General features: G+C 35.2%; 1 protein-coding gene across 28 annotated transcripts in view; it reads left to right on the forward strand.

The window, feature by feature from the left end:
• Positions 1–15,236, forward strand: part of LOC121422500 — a 155,349-nt gene that overhangs the window by 21,137 nt on the left and 118,976 nt on the right. For 25 of the 28 annotated variants that reach the window (XM_041617618.1, XM_041617590.1, XM_041617592.1 and 22 more), the window contains exons 18-35: positions 296–535; positions 1,209–1,325; positions 2,163–2,396; positions 3,259–3,492; positions 4,255–4,491; positions 5,476–5,715; positions 6,595–6,714; positions 7,127–7,363; positions 7,960–8,196; positions 8,552–8,677; positions 9,353–9,472; positions 10,188–10,307; positions 10,886–11,005; positions 11,310–11,429; positions 11,869–11,988; positions 12,405–12,524; positions 13,448–13,567; positions 14,924–15,043. In XM_041617618.1, coding sequence (XP_041473552.1) covers positions 296–535; positions 1,209–1,325; positions 2,163–2,396; positions 3,259–3,492; positions 4,255–4,491; positions 5,476–5,715; positions 6,595–6,714; positions 7,127–7,363; positions 7,960–8,196; positions 8,552–8,677; positions 9,353–9,472; positions 10,188–10,307; positions 10,886–11,005; positions 11,310–11,429; positions 11,869–11,988; positions 12,405–12,524; positions 13,448–13,567; positions 14,924–15,043 — 2,982 coding nt within the window. The remainder of the gene's footprint in view (positions 1–295; positions 536–1,208; positions 1,326–2,162; positions 2,397–3,258; positions 3,493–4,254; positions 4,492–5,475; positions 5,716–6,594; positions 6,715–7,126; positions 7,364–7,959; positions 8,197–8,551; positions 8,678–9,352; positions 9,473–10,187; positions 10,308–10,885; positions 11,006–11,309; positions 11,430–11,868; positions 11,989–12,404; positions 12,525–13,447; positions 13,568–14,923; positions 15,044–15,236) is intronic. The other 3 variants (XM_041617597.1, XM_041617600.1, XM_041617613.1) reach the window with 3 other exon arrangements.

Below are 15,236 nucleotides of genomic sequence, written 5' to 3' on the forward strand. Positions count from 1 at the left end.
ATAATTCAATATAATAATGCATATCCACTCAATTATACTTGTTAAATCTGACCGAAATTTTGCAACAATTGGAGCTTCATTGCCAAGATCTGTAGGGAGGGGGGAGGTTTGATGAATAAGATTGACATCCTCCACAAAGATTTTGTGAAACCACGGGTAAAATTGCCTCACTGAAGCTGATGGAATCCCTATTATTAAAAGAGCATGCCAATTCAAATACAAATCTATAGATATGAAATAAGTTCTTTCAACTTGATGCTAGTTTTATTGGTAAACACCCTTTGTTGTCTTCCAGATATACCAACAGCTTGCAGCAGTAACCCATGTCGCAATGAAGGTGTGTGCTTCGAGTCCCAGAGCGATGGAGATGGTTACTTCTGTTCCTGTCCCAATGGCTGGGAAGGAACCGAATGTGAGGTGCCCTCTGACCTTTGTGACCCAGACCCATGTCAGAACAATGCAGTCTGTATTAACATGCAGACATCTTACATGTGCCAGTGTGCTGATGGATTTGAAGGGGACAACTGCGAAACAAGTAAGATGTCATTTTGCTCAGATAAAAGTTTTTGCAGTTTGATGTGTACACTGTTTGTAATTAAGAAATTACCACAAATGTATGAAATTTAGAGTTTTAAGAAATATTATCACTTCCTTTTGCCAATCCTTAATGCAATCTTGCATTATCAACTGGACCCTCTATGGAACAAATTTTTTGTTTGCAATAGGAATTCAACAACCTTAGCAACTTTCAAACTAAATTCAAAAACCTACTTTTTCCACTAGTAAGTGCAACATCTAGTGAGCTCTTGCAGCACTGTAGAATAATTTATAAAATTACTATTGATATTAATCTACAAGAGATTGAGCCTGTGGAGGTCCATGAAAAATGCAAATGTACTCTGTAGCATAACCATGCAGCCAGTCTCTAACATCTTTAATTATTGATTGCTTAGATTTGTAAGGAAAGATGGATGGATGAATTTACAAACACCTTTTTAGAATATTTACATTTATACATTATTCACTTGATTTTTTTCTTCCACTTTAATTATGAGTGTATGACATGCATCTTAGACTAACAGAAGAACAGCAATATCAGTGAATTTAGCTTTGTACTTTATAATATGAAATTATAATTCAAAGACTTTTAATTTGGTTTCAAGGCAAAATGGAATTTCATGTATTTGTGACTATGTTTGTTAATGCAGCTCTTCAAGCCTGTGCTAGCAACCCATGTCAGAACAATGCCCTCTGCTTTGATGGTTTGAATGGTGGATACTTCTGCCAGTGTGCTGTAGGATATGAAGGAACTGACTGTGAAACAGGTAAGAAAACGGTCATACATTCATAGTAAGAAAATAGACTTGGAAGTAAGGTGGTATTTCACAAAGTCATTACCTATAACTTTGTGCCTGCCTTGAACACAATCTTAGGCGCTTTTTCGGCTTCATAGGGAAAATCCAGCCCAAGAAAGGTTCACCATACCTTTATAAAGTCATAGGTAACCAATGAACTGCTCTTTGAAATGCCCAAAGGGAGACTTTCATGAAGCGATTTCTTTTACATTTCTTAAAACAACTGCTAATAAAGTGCCTGTCGCTAATTGGCTGAGAGAAAATTTTGAGGTGAAAATCTCTAGTAAGCTGCATAACGAAAGACTCCTGTATTGCTTGCATTGAGTGGTTTGCACGGGAGGTATATACATCCTTGAGTGTGAATAGCAATTAGCAAGTATGCCTTAAGAGCATGATGAGCTACAGAACAACATCAGCTCTTGATCTACACCCGGCAGGTATAGTCACTATTTGCATTCTTTACTTGCCGGTCACCCCATGTCTGGTTGCCTGCAAAGTTTGCAAGCAGCATATTGTAAAGGTTAGATCAACTTTTTCATAAGTTATGAACCATTTTCCTTTTTTTTCTTGTGTTATGATGAGGAATGATACAGGTGGAAGGAAATAAGACATATATACAATGACTCATTCTCGGAACACACTAAAACTATGCACACTCGGGAACATCAGTACACCAACCCGTACATTTTGATATTCATTCGATGTGAATATTTTCAGCCAGAACCTCGAGAATTATGATACATTTGTATAGATAAAGCTTGAGTTCTTACAAGTTTGTCACGTCCAAGTATTTTTTTCTTTTACCAGAAATTGATGCCTGTAATCCCAGTCCCTGCCTGAATGGAGGTATTTGCTTTGAAGGTGCCTTTGTGAATGAGTTCTTCTGTTTGTGCGCTGATGGATGGGAAGGGACAGTCTGCGCTAGTCCTGTAGACCAATGTGACCCCTCACCCTGCCTCAATGGAGCAACCTGCACCAACCTCCAGACGTCATACACTTGCGATTGCCCTTCAGGATTCACAGGGGAGAATTGTCAAGATGGTAGGTGGATTTTTTTTACGTAGTAAATTCCAGTTTTTCCCCCATTTTTTTCATGCCATTACATTTAAACGTCTTAGGATTCACAAGTGAGAATTGTCCAGTTGAAGATTTGTTTCTCCCTGTAAATTCTACGAAGTGTATGTTTGCTTTTTATTGCCTTTAAAATAATAAAACAATATAATTCATATTCAAATTCGTGTGAACTGTAGCCTTGTGCTATCTTGAAACATTAGACTTTGTATTATTACCATGAGAATGGCTCCAGACTTTAACTATACGGTATGGGGTTCAATCCCTGCTACATCACAAATCCATATTAATCTATACTGCTATATACAACATATGAGAATATGGGTACATGGCAAGAGTTATTAATTCCTTGCAATCCTTTGGATGAGCATACACAGAAAGTAAATTATCATGTTATGTGTGTTATACACATGTGGGTGCATCATTGTCTAGTGGTCCTGACTCATGCCTTTCAAACAGAGGGTTGCGGGTTCGAATCCTAACCATGGCGTGTTTTACTTAAGAAAGAAATTTATCCACACTGCTGCACTCGACCTTGGTGGGGTGAATGGGTACCCGGCGGGATTTAATCCTTAAATGCACTGAGCACCGGTGATGGTAGCTCGAGCTGAAGCAGGGGTAATAGTCGCAGCACTTTGTATCCTCAGGCAAAAAGAACTGTTGCTATCAAGCTATTATTATTATTATTGTAATAATACAAGAACATATTATATCATTGTACACTTCATATCATTGAATTATCTATCTGTAGACAGGAATAGGTTAATGCAACTAAAATTTTGGCAATTTTGATGACAATTATGATTTTCACTGTTTCTGTATTTGATTGTAGTTGAATCACCATGCAATGATGAGCCTTGCCAGAACGGTGCTGCTTGCTTTGTCAGTGCTCAATCCACATCCTTCCTGTGTCTCTGTATGCCTGGATGGGAAGGCGATGACTGCAGCGTGGCCATCAATGCCTGTGATCCTGACCCCTGTTTCAATGGTGCTACCTGTAATGACCTTCAGTCATCCTTTACGTGTACATGCCCTGATGGCTTTGGAGGGGACAGTTGTGAGACAGGTAATGGCTCTTTAGAAGAACTGACCAAAACACTTTTTCCAAGTCTATTTCCATGTTTAGTCTGTATGAGTTTGATATCCTCATATTTCTATACTTACAGAAGATATATTGGTTTAAGCAGTGTAGGTTTTAATGAGAATTCACATAACAAAGACAGAAACATGATTGTTATGCATGGTATTCATGTACAAGATTTTTAAATTTTATTTTTGAATTCATTCCATGTTTTATCTGGTTTCTCCTTTAGTGAATAAGGTGGGGGGGGGGGGGTCTTTCATTTTACTGTTCTGTTTTGGAAACATTCAAATAAAATAAGCAGAATTATACTAACATGATACATATTTAGTTGTTTAATCTCAGGTATATATTATATTTTTGTAAAAAAATTATGACACATGTAGATACAAACCTTCAATAAAGAGTGGGTCTGATTTAAATAATGTAAAAAATATGGAGCATTGTGGCCCAGTGGATTAGTCTCAAAAGTTTGAAACATGGTCATGGGTTTGAATCCCAGCCATGGCGTAATTTCCTTCAGAAAGAAATTTATCCACATTTTGCTGCACAGGTGAGGTGAATGGGTACCCGGCAGGATTAATTCCTTGTATGCATGAGGGCTGAGCTAAAGCAGGGGTAATAATAATAATAATAACAATATGACTTGAAATATAATATTTCTAGATAGATGGCGCTATATAAATGCCTATTATTCTTATTATCCTTAAAAAAGACCCTGTTGCATTGTTACACTATATCTTACAGTACTTGTGGCATGTGCTAGCGACCCATGTGAGAACGGTGCAACATGTTTTGCTAGTGGTCAATCAGATGAAAGCTTCTTCTGTCTATGTGAAGCTGGATGGGAAGGGGTCATGTGTGAACTGGCCACAGATGCATGTTCATCCTCACCATGTATGAACGGAGCTACGTGTAACAATCTTCAGACTTCATATGAATGCTCCTGTGCTGATGGATTTGAGGGAATGATGTGTGAAACAGGTAAGTAATCTGTTCTCTCAACTTTGTTTGCATTGATATCCCTTTGAATATTATCTTCACTTTTGTCCAATCTTGTTTATGAGTTGAGTAGAGTAGAGTATGATGTCATTCATGATCAATGGATTTTTATTGTTAGAACGTTTTTTTTTTATTATTGAAAGTCCATGAAGAATATGTTGTAGTGTTCAAGATAGAAACTATGAAACTAATTCACTCTTAAAATGCACTGGCAGAAGTTGTGGAATATGTATGAAATGGTTACTGGTAATGATTTTATTTCAAATTCAATTCAGATCAAATTAAATCAAATAATGAAAGGTCAAGTTCACCCCAGAAAAATGTTGATTTGAATAAATAGAGAAAAATTAAACAAACATAATGCTGAAAATTCCATCAAAATCGGATGTAAAATAAAAAAGTTATGGCATTTTTGAAGTTTTGCTTATTTTTCACAAAACAGTGATATGCACAACTCAGTGACATGCAAATGGGTCAGTCGACGATGTCCATCACTCGCTATTTCTTTTGTTTTTAATTGTTTGAATTATACAATATTTTATTATTTTACATATTTGACAATAAGGGCCACCCTGACTGAACCATATAGTATTAAACAATGCTAATTCCACATGATTAGGGAGGAATTAATGTTTCCCTTGACCAGGAAGAGAAAATTAGAATATTTCTTATTTAATTTAATGAAATACAAAAGAAATAGTGAGTGGAAGACGTCATCAGTCTCATCATTTGCATACCAACCAGGATGTGCATATAACTGTTTTGTGAAGTTAAGCAAAACTTTAAATTGTCATAACTTTCTTTTTTTACATCCAAATTTGATGAAATTTTTAGTGTTATGCTTGTTGGATTTTTCTCTTTTTATTCAAATCAACTTGTTGTTGGGGTGGACTTGTCCTTTAACATATAAGGTTTTATATTATATTGATTTTACGCTAATTATGACTATCATGGCTATCTCCATAGAAATAAATGGATGTACAAGCGACCCATGCCAGAATGAAGGAGTCTGCTTTGTATCCGGGAATGGCGATTCATCATTCATATGCCTCTGCCAGCCAGGATGGGAGGGAGATGATTGCAGTCAAGCTATTGATCTTTGTCAGCCTTCGAATCCTTGTATGAATGGAGCCACCTGTCTCAACCAGCAGACTTCATTCACTTGCCAGTGTCCAGAGGGATTTACCGGATCAATATGTGAAACAGGTTAGCTGAAATGAAAATTGTGAATTGTAATATTGTGAATTTCAAGGGGGTTTAATGACACCGGTGGTCTAGATTAGCCCACAATTATGTGGAATGCCACTTTGCAAAATTTAATTTTCCTTACCATTTATCAACAAACTAATTTGTTGTGACAAAAAAAGAATACATAAGTACAAACAAGTAATGAATATTAATCAGTTAATTGGTACACTATGTCATAAATGTGGAAAACATATCAATTCCAGCATTACATTGTGAGGTACCGGTAGTTCAAAATTTTAGTTGAGACTAGGATTAGACCTAGATTAAATCATCAGATTACCACTAAAAGGTTTTTAACATAATTGTTCAAGATCTACAAATGTTGGTTATCAATGTTGAGCACTCTGAAATTTGACAAACATGAGCAATGTACAAAGTTTTCTCTTGTTGATAAACTCAGGAGTGGATTAAACATTGTTCTGGGTGCTGGGAGGGGCACTTTCTTAAAAAAAGAAATTGAAATTGACATGCTTGGTCCCTCCCCCTGAATTCCTATAAGTCTTTGTATATATCTTTGTTTTATACTTGAATTTTCTGGTGAATTTATTATTGATATACAAATAATACACGAGTGTGTTAGTATCAATGTAGCTCACTGAAGGTTATTTACGTGAAACGACAAGAATTTAGGTGCTACAGAAAAGTGTTTTATTTTATAATATTGTGGTTTGTTGAGATGCCTGCATGTCGACAATCTTGAATGCATTATTAAGGGACTGTAAAACTACAGGTTACTCAATACACATTCACAATCGGCTAAACCCATGGGCATGTATTATAGAGTATTTTGGATTCGGTGATTGAGCTTGTTACTAATGAATATTCTCTCATTTACAGTCTTGGACTCCTGTTCCAGCATGCCATGTGAGAACGGAGCAGTGTGTTTTGAGGCCTCTAACACCAATGGATATTTCTGTCAGTGTCCAACTGGATTCACCGGAACAAATTGCGAAAATGGTAAGATTTGATACATTAAACTTTAACTTGAAATGCTTTGCACAAACTCACACATTACTGGTGACTATTTCTGAGGTACTAAATCAGATTCTAATTCATTTTTATCCTTATCAGACTATGTAGATTAATATTCTCATTGTAACTAAATATCAGAATATGAAATGCTCCCATAGTGTTCAAATTGAAAATTTGGGGGTTCTCATCAAGCGAAATCATACATTTAGTCATTCATAAGTTAATTAAACAGATTTATAATACACTGCACTGGTATTTGTTACACATATATTAAAATTCAATCTAATAAATGGTAATAATGCTGTTTGCTATTGTTTGAGACAGAGTGAAACACTACTACATTTCATACTTGTTTTATCTGTCAGATTTAGGCTTTCATTTTTCCCCTGTTTTATAGTGCAAATGGCCTGTGACCTTCAACCCTGCCAGAATGGAGCTTCTTGTTTCCAGCAGGTGTCATCTGAGTCAGGGTATTTCTGCCTTTGTCCTGATGGATTCCAAGGAGACAATTGTGAGATGGCTTTAACACCATGCAACCCTGATCCTTGTCTTAATGGTGCAGCCTGTGTGGAGGATGGAATTCAGTTCATGTGCCTCTGCCAGCTAGGATTTTCTGGAGACCTGTGTGAAAATGGTGAGGATAATTGCAAAATGTTTTAAAGAGAGAAATTTGTACTGACAAGCCATTCATTCAAAGTCTCTTTAAGTTATAGTTCAGAGAGGCAGTCTTTGTCAGATTAATTTAAGGGCCCTACATCTTCCCCTTTTAAGCTATCCAGGCTTAAAGTTGTACATCACATGACACTCTGATGTGTTCTTGCTTCTTTCCAGATCAGTCAGTATATGAGCTAAGGCTATCATGCTCTTAAATTTGTCTTTCTTATTGTGTAATCCTACATTTTCTGTGTATGTAAGATTATGATATTTATTTATGTTGTAAGTTATTGTAGTTTATGTAGTTATTTTTTAATGTCTTCTGTGCTTATGTAGTTTTATTGATTTTGTGTTTCATTGTTGGAAATGAGAAAAATCTTTTCTGAAACTGGAGCCTTGTTCACATCTATCATGAAATAAATTGAAATTAATGGAAATAAATGTAAATTAGATTATGCATAGATGAAAAATATTTATGTATCTTTTTAAAGTAGACTTGACTTCCAAATCAATTCAAAATCAAAGTAATATATCTCCAAAAACTAATGATTTAGTGAAATGATTGATTTATTACAGTTGTTGGAGCCTGCATGAGTGAGCCCTGTCAGAATGGAGCCAGTTGTTTTGAGGATGTCAGCGGTGCAAACTTCTTTTGCCAGTGCGTTGGTGATTGGCAAGGGACGACCTGTGCAGAACCTTTGCAGGATAACTGTGACCCAAACCCCTGTATGAATGGCGGGAGCTGTACTGGTCAACAGAATATATTCCAGTGTGCCTGTCCTGATGGCTTTGCTGGTGCTCTGTGCCAGCTAGGTAATGTTATACCTTCATTCCTTGTATTTTGTGGCTTACATTTCTCTGTTTTCTTAGATGTTGAAGAATTGACAATGTAATTGGAGAGCAGTAATAAAGTAGTAAGACAGGGAGAGAAGAATTTCCTACCTCTTTTGCAGCTCTTTGAAATATTCTATAAAGTGCTACATAAATGTTACATATTATTGTTATTGTCATCATAATTTGCTTTTAGAAAGATTTGAATTAATTATTCATGTAGAAAGATGCAAGTCTGTAATTGTCTTTGCAAACATTGCTTTTCAAAAGCTTTGAATCATAAGTATGATCTGCGTCTCAGTTCAACTTCTGATAATAATTTTTTTTAATTCTTTAGTGGCCACAACTGGTTGTTCCATTGACCCTTGCATGAATGGAGGTGTGTGTTTTGCAGGCAGCGATGACTCTACCAGCTACTTCTGTGATTGTCCAATAGGATTTACAGGAGATCGCTGCGAAACAGGTACTTGAGGCTACTTTATATCTTTGATTGCCTGGTTTAGAGTTGTGTAGCTTATCAATAATACTCTTACAGTTATATCGATTTAAATTCAATAAGAAATGTACAAGTAATGCAACCTCAGTTATGTTGGTTGTAAAAGTAAAAATAGTTTTACTTTGGAAATGTATCACTATTATGCTTCATCTTTTTGGAAAAAAATAATATTCAATGCCATTAATGTTAATAATGCTTACATCGACTAGACTAATTGCTAATGTGCAATTTTTGTTGCTGTGAATGATAGATGGAGTAAAGTGAATTTATTGACGTTTGGAGTGAGTGTGCTACAGCAGCTACCAATTTCACATATTCAGAGGGTGGGTTAGGGAAAAAGATGTGAAAAAAATTAGAGCATAGTAATGTTTAACCCCTTAGCATATTTTCAGATCAGCCTAAATTGTATTTTTGAAGCTCAGCAATATAAAATGGGGCTGAATTCTACAATTGATCGCACCAGACTATTGTGTATTATAAATCAAAGAAATCATCCCTGCATTCACTCACTAAGCTTTTTTACTTAACAGGGCCCTGATTTATCTTTTGAAGAATACTTATTCTTCGGTATCGTAATTTATAGGACAATATTCCAAATTTTATTACTGAATGAGATTTTCGCATTCCCCCTCCAATTATTAGAACTCTATCCGTGTGATAGTGATCCATGTCAAAACGGAGCTACATGTTTTGAACATCTTGGAGGAGACAGCTATGTGTGCATGTGCACGCCAGGATATGAGGGCACAAATTGTGAAAATGGTACAATCTTTTTTTATCTCATCATTTCTTATACATCGGTGATGGGATATAAGTTTGTTCTGGGCAATTCCATAAAGCAAGTATGTCCAACCCCTTATACGACATTCCTGAAATGATCCATTTGAAAAGTTGCAATGCTGCCAAATTATCATGGTATCTTGATTTAGGGAACATTTGAGAAAATTGGGGTTGGACTTACAAAGAAATGGAATTTTCTGTATGCTACAGTCACACCATCCATACCAACTCAAAATTGACAAATGGTATGTCAGTAGAAAGGGCATAATAGCTTTGATTGATTTCGCCACCAGTGTGACTATGGTATTTTGAAAACACTATTCCTTTTCTTTCTAACCTGTCATGGTGAATTCCCTGGTAATTGGAAATCTAATGACTTTTTTCCATCTCATTTTTGGGCAGATGATCTTTATCATGGAATGTTCTTTTAGATTACCATTCTAATTGTGCAGTAGTTTGTTTCTCTGTATTATGATCCTTTGGAACCAAGACAACCATTTTCCTTAATCATTTCTGTGGAGAATTTTCTTTTTTTTTTGGTGTAAGTTACTAATTTTTCATTTTATTATTTAAAGGTAAGTTATGATCAATTCATTTCATTCTTTACATTAAGTAACAATTATATTTCATTTTTGATGGGAATAACAATATTGTCATCTTACATATATCCTCCACCATCCATTTTGACCACCTGTAGAAGTGTTTCCTTGTGATAGCAACCCATGTATGAACGGTGCAACCTGCTACGAGCATTCGGCAGGAAGCAGCTACGTTTGTCAGTGCCTACCTGGTTTTGAAGGCTTGAACTGTGAAAATGGTACTTTTACTTCCTCATTGGTGAACATTTATGTATTCATTGCGTTGTATCACTCCCTTCTAGTTATTTATATTTGTTATTGGATTATAATGTGGTGTATCGTCATTTTATTTTATATTATTCATTAATATCCATGTATAGAACTTATTTGGATTCAGACGTATCAATCGTGTAATGTGCATCTTAGCATATAAACATAAATTAATCAACTATACATAGCAAATTATTTCAGAAGCAAAGTAAAGGAATACCTAAATAATGATCAATTGATTTTCAGTGAAATTATTTTTACAAAATATATTCTGATGTCATCCATAAGACTTTTATTCATTTACTCAGCCACTACTAGTCTTTTGCAAATTGTGATTTCAAAACGGTATTTGATTCTTGCAAGTTTCAGGTGCATTCATACGCATGCATGACATTCACATAGTTTTCACTTCATATTACATCAACATTTATGGGACATATATTGGAGAAAGTTGTTTAATTAGTGAAAAATAATTTAGGTGGTTGTAAGCCTATATCAATTTATGAAACATATAGAATAAAATTGTTCTGTTATCTTTTTAAAATAGAAATCTTGCCATGCCTCAGCAATCCTTGTCAGAATGGTGCTACATGCTTTGAACATGGCAATGGTGGCAGCTATGTCTGTCTGTGTGTCCCAGGATATGAAGGAACCAATTGCGAAAGTGGTTAGTATCATTTCTACATTTAAAAATAATTGCTTATTTTTCTCGAAGTGTGTCTCAGTGCTTCATACCTACAAATGTCACGCAACTCTTTATAGTTGACATTAGCATTTCAACATCAATCGCGATTTTATGGAAAAGGGAAATCTGTATTATGCATCTCTATGTAAATGTCTTAGGTTTTATTCACATATTCACCTGTGACGTTTGATTTGTTGCTCATGATATTGAAGATATGTTGTGAGATCATTGAATCTAATAGATTAGTTCATTCAAGTATGCCATTTCTTTTTTTTTTATTTATTAGAAATCATCTCTTGTGCAAGTGATCCTTGTCAGAATGGTGCGACCTGTCTGGAGTTGGACATTGGTGAAGGTCATATATGCATATGTGTACCAGGCTTTGAGGGACTCACTTGTGCTACAGGTAATATGTCATACTCTCTACAAAAGAAAAGAATATATATGTATACCACTACTTTCTAATTGCGCAGGTTAAAATATATATTTTATGAAATCTTGGGAATTAAACGGAAAGGAAACAAACCTTTACATAAATTTAGATTCAACCAACTACATGCATCCTTTGTGCTATTTGTATGTAAGAGTTTGTAATATTTTCTGGAGAGAGATTATGTGATGAGCATTTCATAAAGGGACTTGTCACTGTTTTTCACTGCTAACTGTTATAAGTTAAGAAGAATCCCTCCAACTGATTGCTCAGGGCAGATTTGCCATTGAAGATCACTAACTGTATGTTTCATTAAATACTCTATTTTAGCACTGTCTAGCCAATTCTATCTTCTTTAATCATTGATGTTACTAAACAAGCTTCAAATGTTATCATGAACCTTTTTTGAAAATAGAAACACCAGCTTGCGACAGCAGTCCATGTCAGAATGGTGCCACATGTTTTGATCAAACAAGTGGCGATGGTTATGCATGCCTCTGTGCTGATGGGTTTGATGGCACCAACTGTGAACAAGGTAGGTGTTGTGGGCCGCGTATAGTCGCTTGATTATATCCAAGGCAATTAATGATTATCAAATTGTGTATGTGAGATATGTCATTTATCTTTTAAAGTAAATTATTTCGAATGGGAGGGGGGGGGGGTGTTGGTTCAGGAATGAGTACATATCAGTTATTCATTATTGTATGAATTATTAATGCCTTAATACATCTAATACGTTTTTTTTCTCTCAATCTGGAGTGATTGAAATATAAAAGATTTTTGTGATATTTTAAGAAAACTTTAAATCTAAATGTTTTGTCGGCTGAGGAATAACAATTTGGAACAACAACATATTGAGGTTGAATTTTATATACATGTATAATGATATGCATTATGAGTTAGAAAATTCAATATTTTTGAATGACCTCAATTTCCTTCTCTTTGTATCAGAAATTATGGGATGCATCAGTGATCCATGCCAGAATGGAGCAATATGTTTTGACCAAAATGGTGGTGGCAACTATGTCTGCATTTGTGCAGCTGGCTATGCAGGCACCAATTGTGAAAATGGTGAGTGAAATGTTTGAATATATGTATAGTGTGTAGTGAGATGTATTTGTCACTTTTCCTGTTATTACTTTAAACAGAATTATTTAAATGAATGCTTCTAGATGCCCCTGAAATATAAGAATTTCGTAAAATAAAGTGAATTTTTCAAATAATTAGGTTAAATTTAACCAACTGTCACTTTCTTTTACTAATTTGTGTTGATGCTTTAACTACACAGGTTTATCCCTTACTGGTTCCATCCAAGCTGCAATCATGTCTTATCTTCGAAAAAATGAATTATAAATCACTAATACATTGGCCCATTTTTAGAACTAAAAGTGTAGTCTTTATAAGTTGTGGTTTTTTATGGAAAGCCAATATTGACAAAAAATCAGTGTGGGTCCAGGTTAACATTTTCCTCATATTTGATCATGAAACTATTCATAACACTCTAGGAATAATAACAAATATTTTTCTTCACCATCAAATAATGAAAAAAAAGAACACCATAAACATAAGAAATATATAATGTTAACAATATTTTGACATAATTTAAGCACTGAGTTAAATAATGGCCTAAATTAAACTTCAGAATACAGGTCATTGCCTTTAATAACCGGTGTGTTGGCTCAGTTGGTATAGCATCCGTCTCACAACCTGGAGGTCGGGGGTTCAAACCCCGGCCACGTCAGACCAAAAGACGTTAAAAGATGGGAGTTGCTGCTATCCTGTTTGGCGTTCAACGGTTAAAGGGATAGAGCCTCGTCGATCTGGCGCTGCACAGTGGCTGCCGGGCCCAGGATTAATTGGGCAAAGCAAATTTTTTGGAGTATTTCATTTCATGTCTATGTCGAACAATAAAATATGGATTTTCATCATAATCCATGAGCAAGATTAATGTCTTAATGGAATTAATGGCTGTTATCTTTTTTCCCTTATTATAGAAATCATTGGATGTAGTAGCAATCCTTGTATGAATGGAGCTTCATGCTTTGATCTGAGCAGTGGCAGTGGTTATACCTGTGTTTGTATGGATGGATTCCAGGGAATGAACTGTGAAAATGGTAATTTATTTAATGAAAAAATACATCTCATTAGAGGTAGTACTGCAGAGCTATCAACTAGTACTGATTTTCAGGCTTTCGTAACGAGCTTTCTCTGCATTTACTTTTACTCATGACAGAGCAAGTGCATTATTTGTTTTATAAAATAGCAACACAGAAACAAATTCTTAAGAAGTTACAGTACAGATTTGTTGGACTTCTCCTGGGACTTCTACTGCACTGGTCTGCTTGAGCGAGCAATGTCAATTTTTGTTGCGCACCTTTTGCACGTCCGTGCAACGCACAAAAAAATTGGATGTCATGTATTGCGTATTGGCCAATCGCAATGCTTGAAATAATACACCTGTTTTATATTATTTCTTTATCTTTTTCCTTGCTATGAATTGAGATGTAACATTATACAGTGCGTCCCAGAAAAAACGAAACCGAGATTTAGCGATCATTTATCATTACTTAATCATAAATAAAATAGACAAATGACCTACCAATTTAAAGCTTAGAATCTCCTCTTTCATCTGATGTTACTTAGATTATTTCTCATTCACGCATGAGTGAGCAAAAACAATTTGAAAAAAGGATACCAAAAACTCATTTGGCGGGGGGTATCTGGGTTTAAAAAAGAAAACCACATTTCTGAAAAGTTCAATATCTCCTCTTTAATTTGATACCTAAATTACAGAAAATGGTCAAGAAATTAAAAAGTTCTGGTCATTTGAAATAAGGCTTGAATTTCAATAATTTCATAAAATGAAGAGGTTCTCCAGGCTGGCTTTCAAACTCTCTTGACACTCTGTTTTGTTGACGATCAGCCATGCATTAAATCTTTTGTTCACCATGCGAAAGCTTCTGTGAGAAACCGGTGGAAAAACGTTTATCTCATGAAATTATGGAAATACAAGCCTTATTTCAAATGACCAGAACTTTTTTATTTCTTGACCATTTGCTGTAATTTAGGCACCAAATTAAAGAGCAAATATTGAACTTTTCAGAAATGTGGTTTTCTTTTTGAAACCCAGATACCCCCCGCCAAATGAGTTTTTGGTATCCTTTCTTCAAATTGTTTTTGCTCACTCATGCGTGAATGAGAAATAACCTAAGTAATATCAGATGAAAGAGGAGATTCTCAGCTTTAAATTGATAGCTCATTTGTCTATTCTATTTATGATTAAGTTATGAAAAATGATCGCTAAATCTCGGTTTCGTTTATTCTGGGACGCAATATATATTCCTCCTTCTGTATAAAGTTCTACCCAGTGGCCTCTAGGAAAAAAAATTGTCTGAATGAAAGTAACTCTTTGTTAGTTCACTGATTGTGATCCCATGTCAAACATGTTTTTTCATCCTGTTATTTTTTAGAAATAGTTGCCTGTGACAGTAATCCTTGTCAGAATGGAGCAACCTGTTTTAATAGCAATGGTGGCAGTGGTTATGTCTGTGCATGCCCAACTGGATATGATGGAACAAACTGTGAAAATGGTAATTCATCCAAATGATTGTGTTGCGACATTGTTACGAACTATCTATGCCTTGTTTTGCATAAAAATTTGAACCCTCTATGAGACAGTTTCTGTTTGCCAATTTCAGTGATTTGAGGTAGAAAGATAAGAATACTTTTTAAAACATGTTTGACTTAATGTATTGGTTGGTACTTTCTTGTACTGCCTGTGAA

This window comes from Lytechinus variegatus, chromosome 10 (assembly GCF_018143015.1).
Source record: "Lytechinus variegatus isolate NC3 chromosome 10, Lvar_3.0, whole genome shotgun sequence".
Classification (NCBI taxonomy): Eukaryota; Metazoa; Echinodermata; class Echinoidea; order Temnopleuroida; family Toxopneustidae; genus Lytechinus; species Lytechinus variegatus.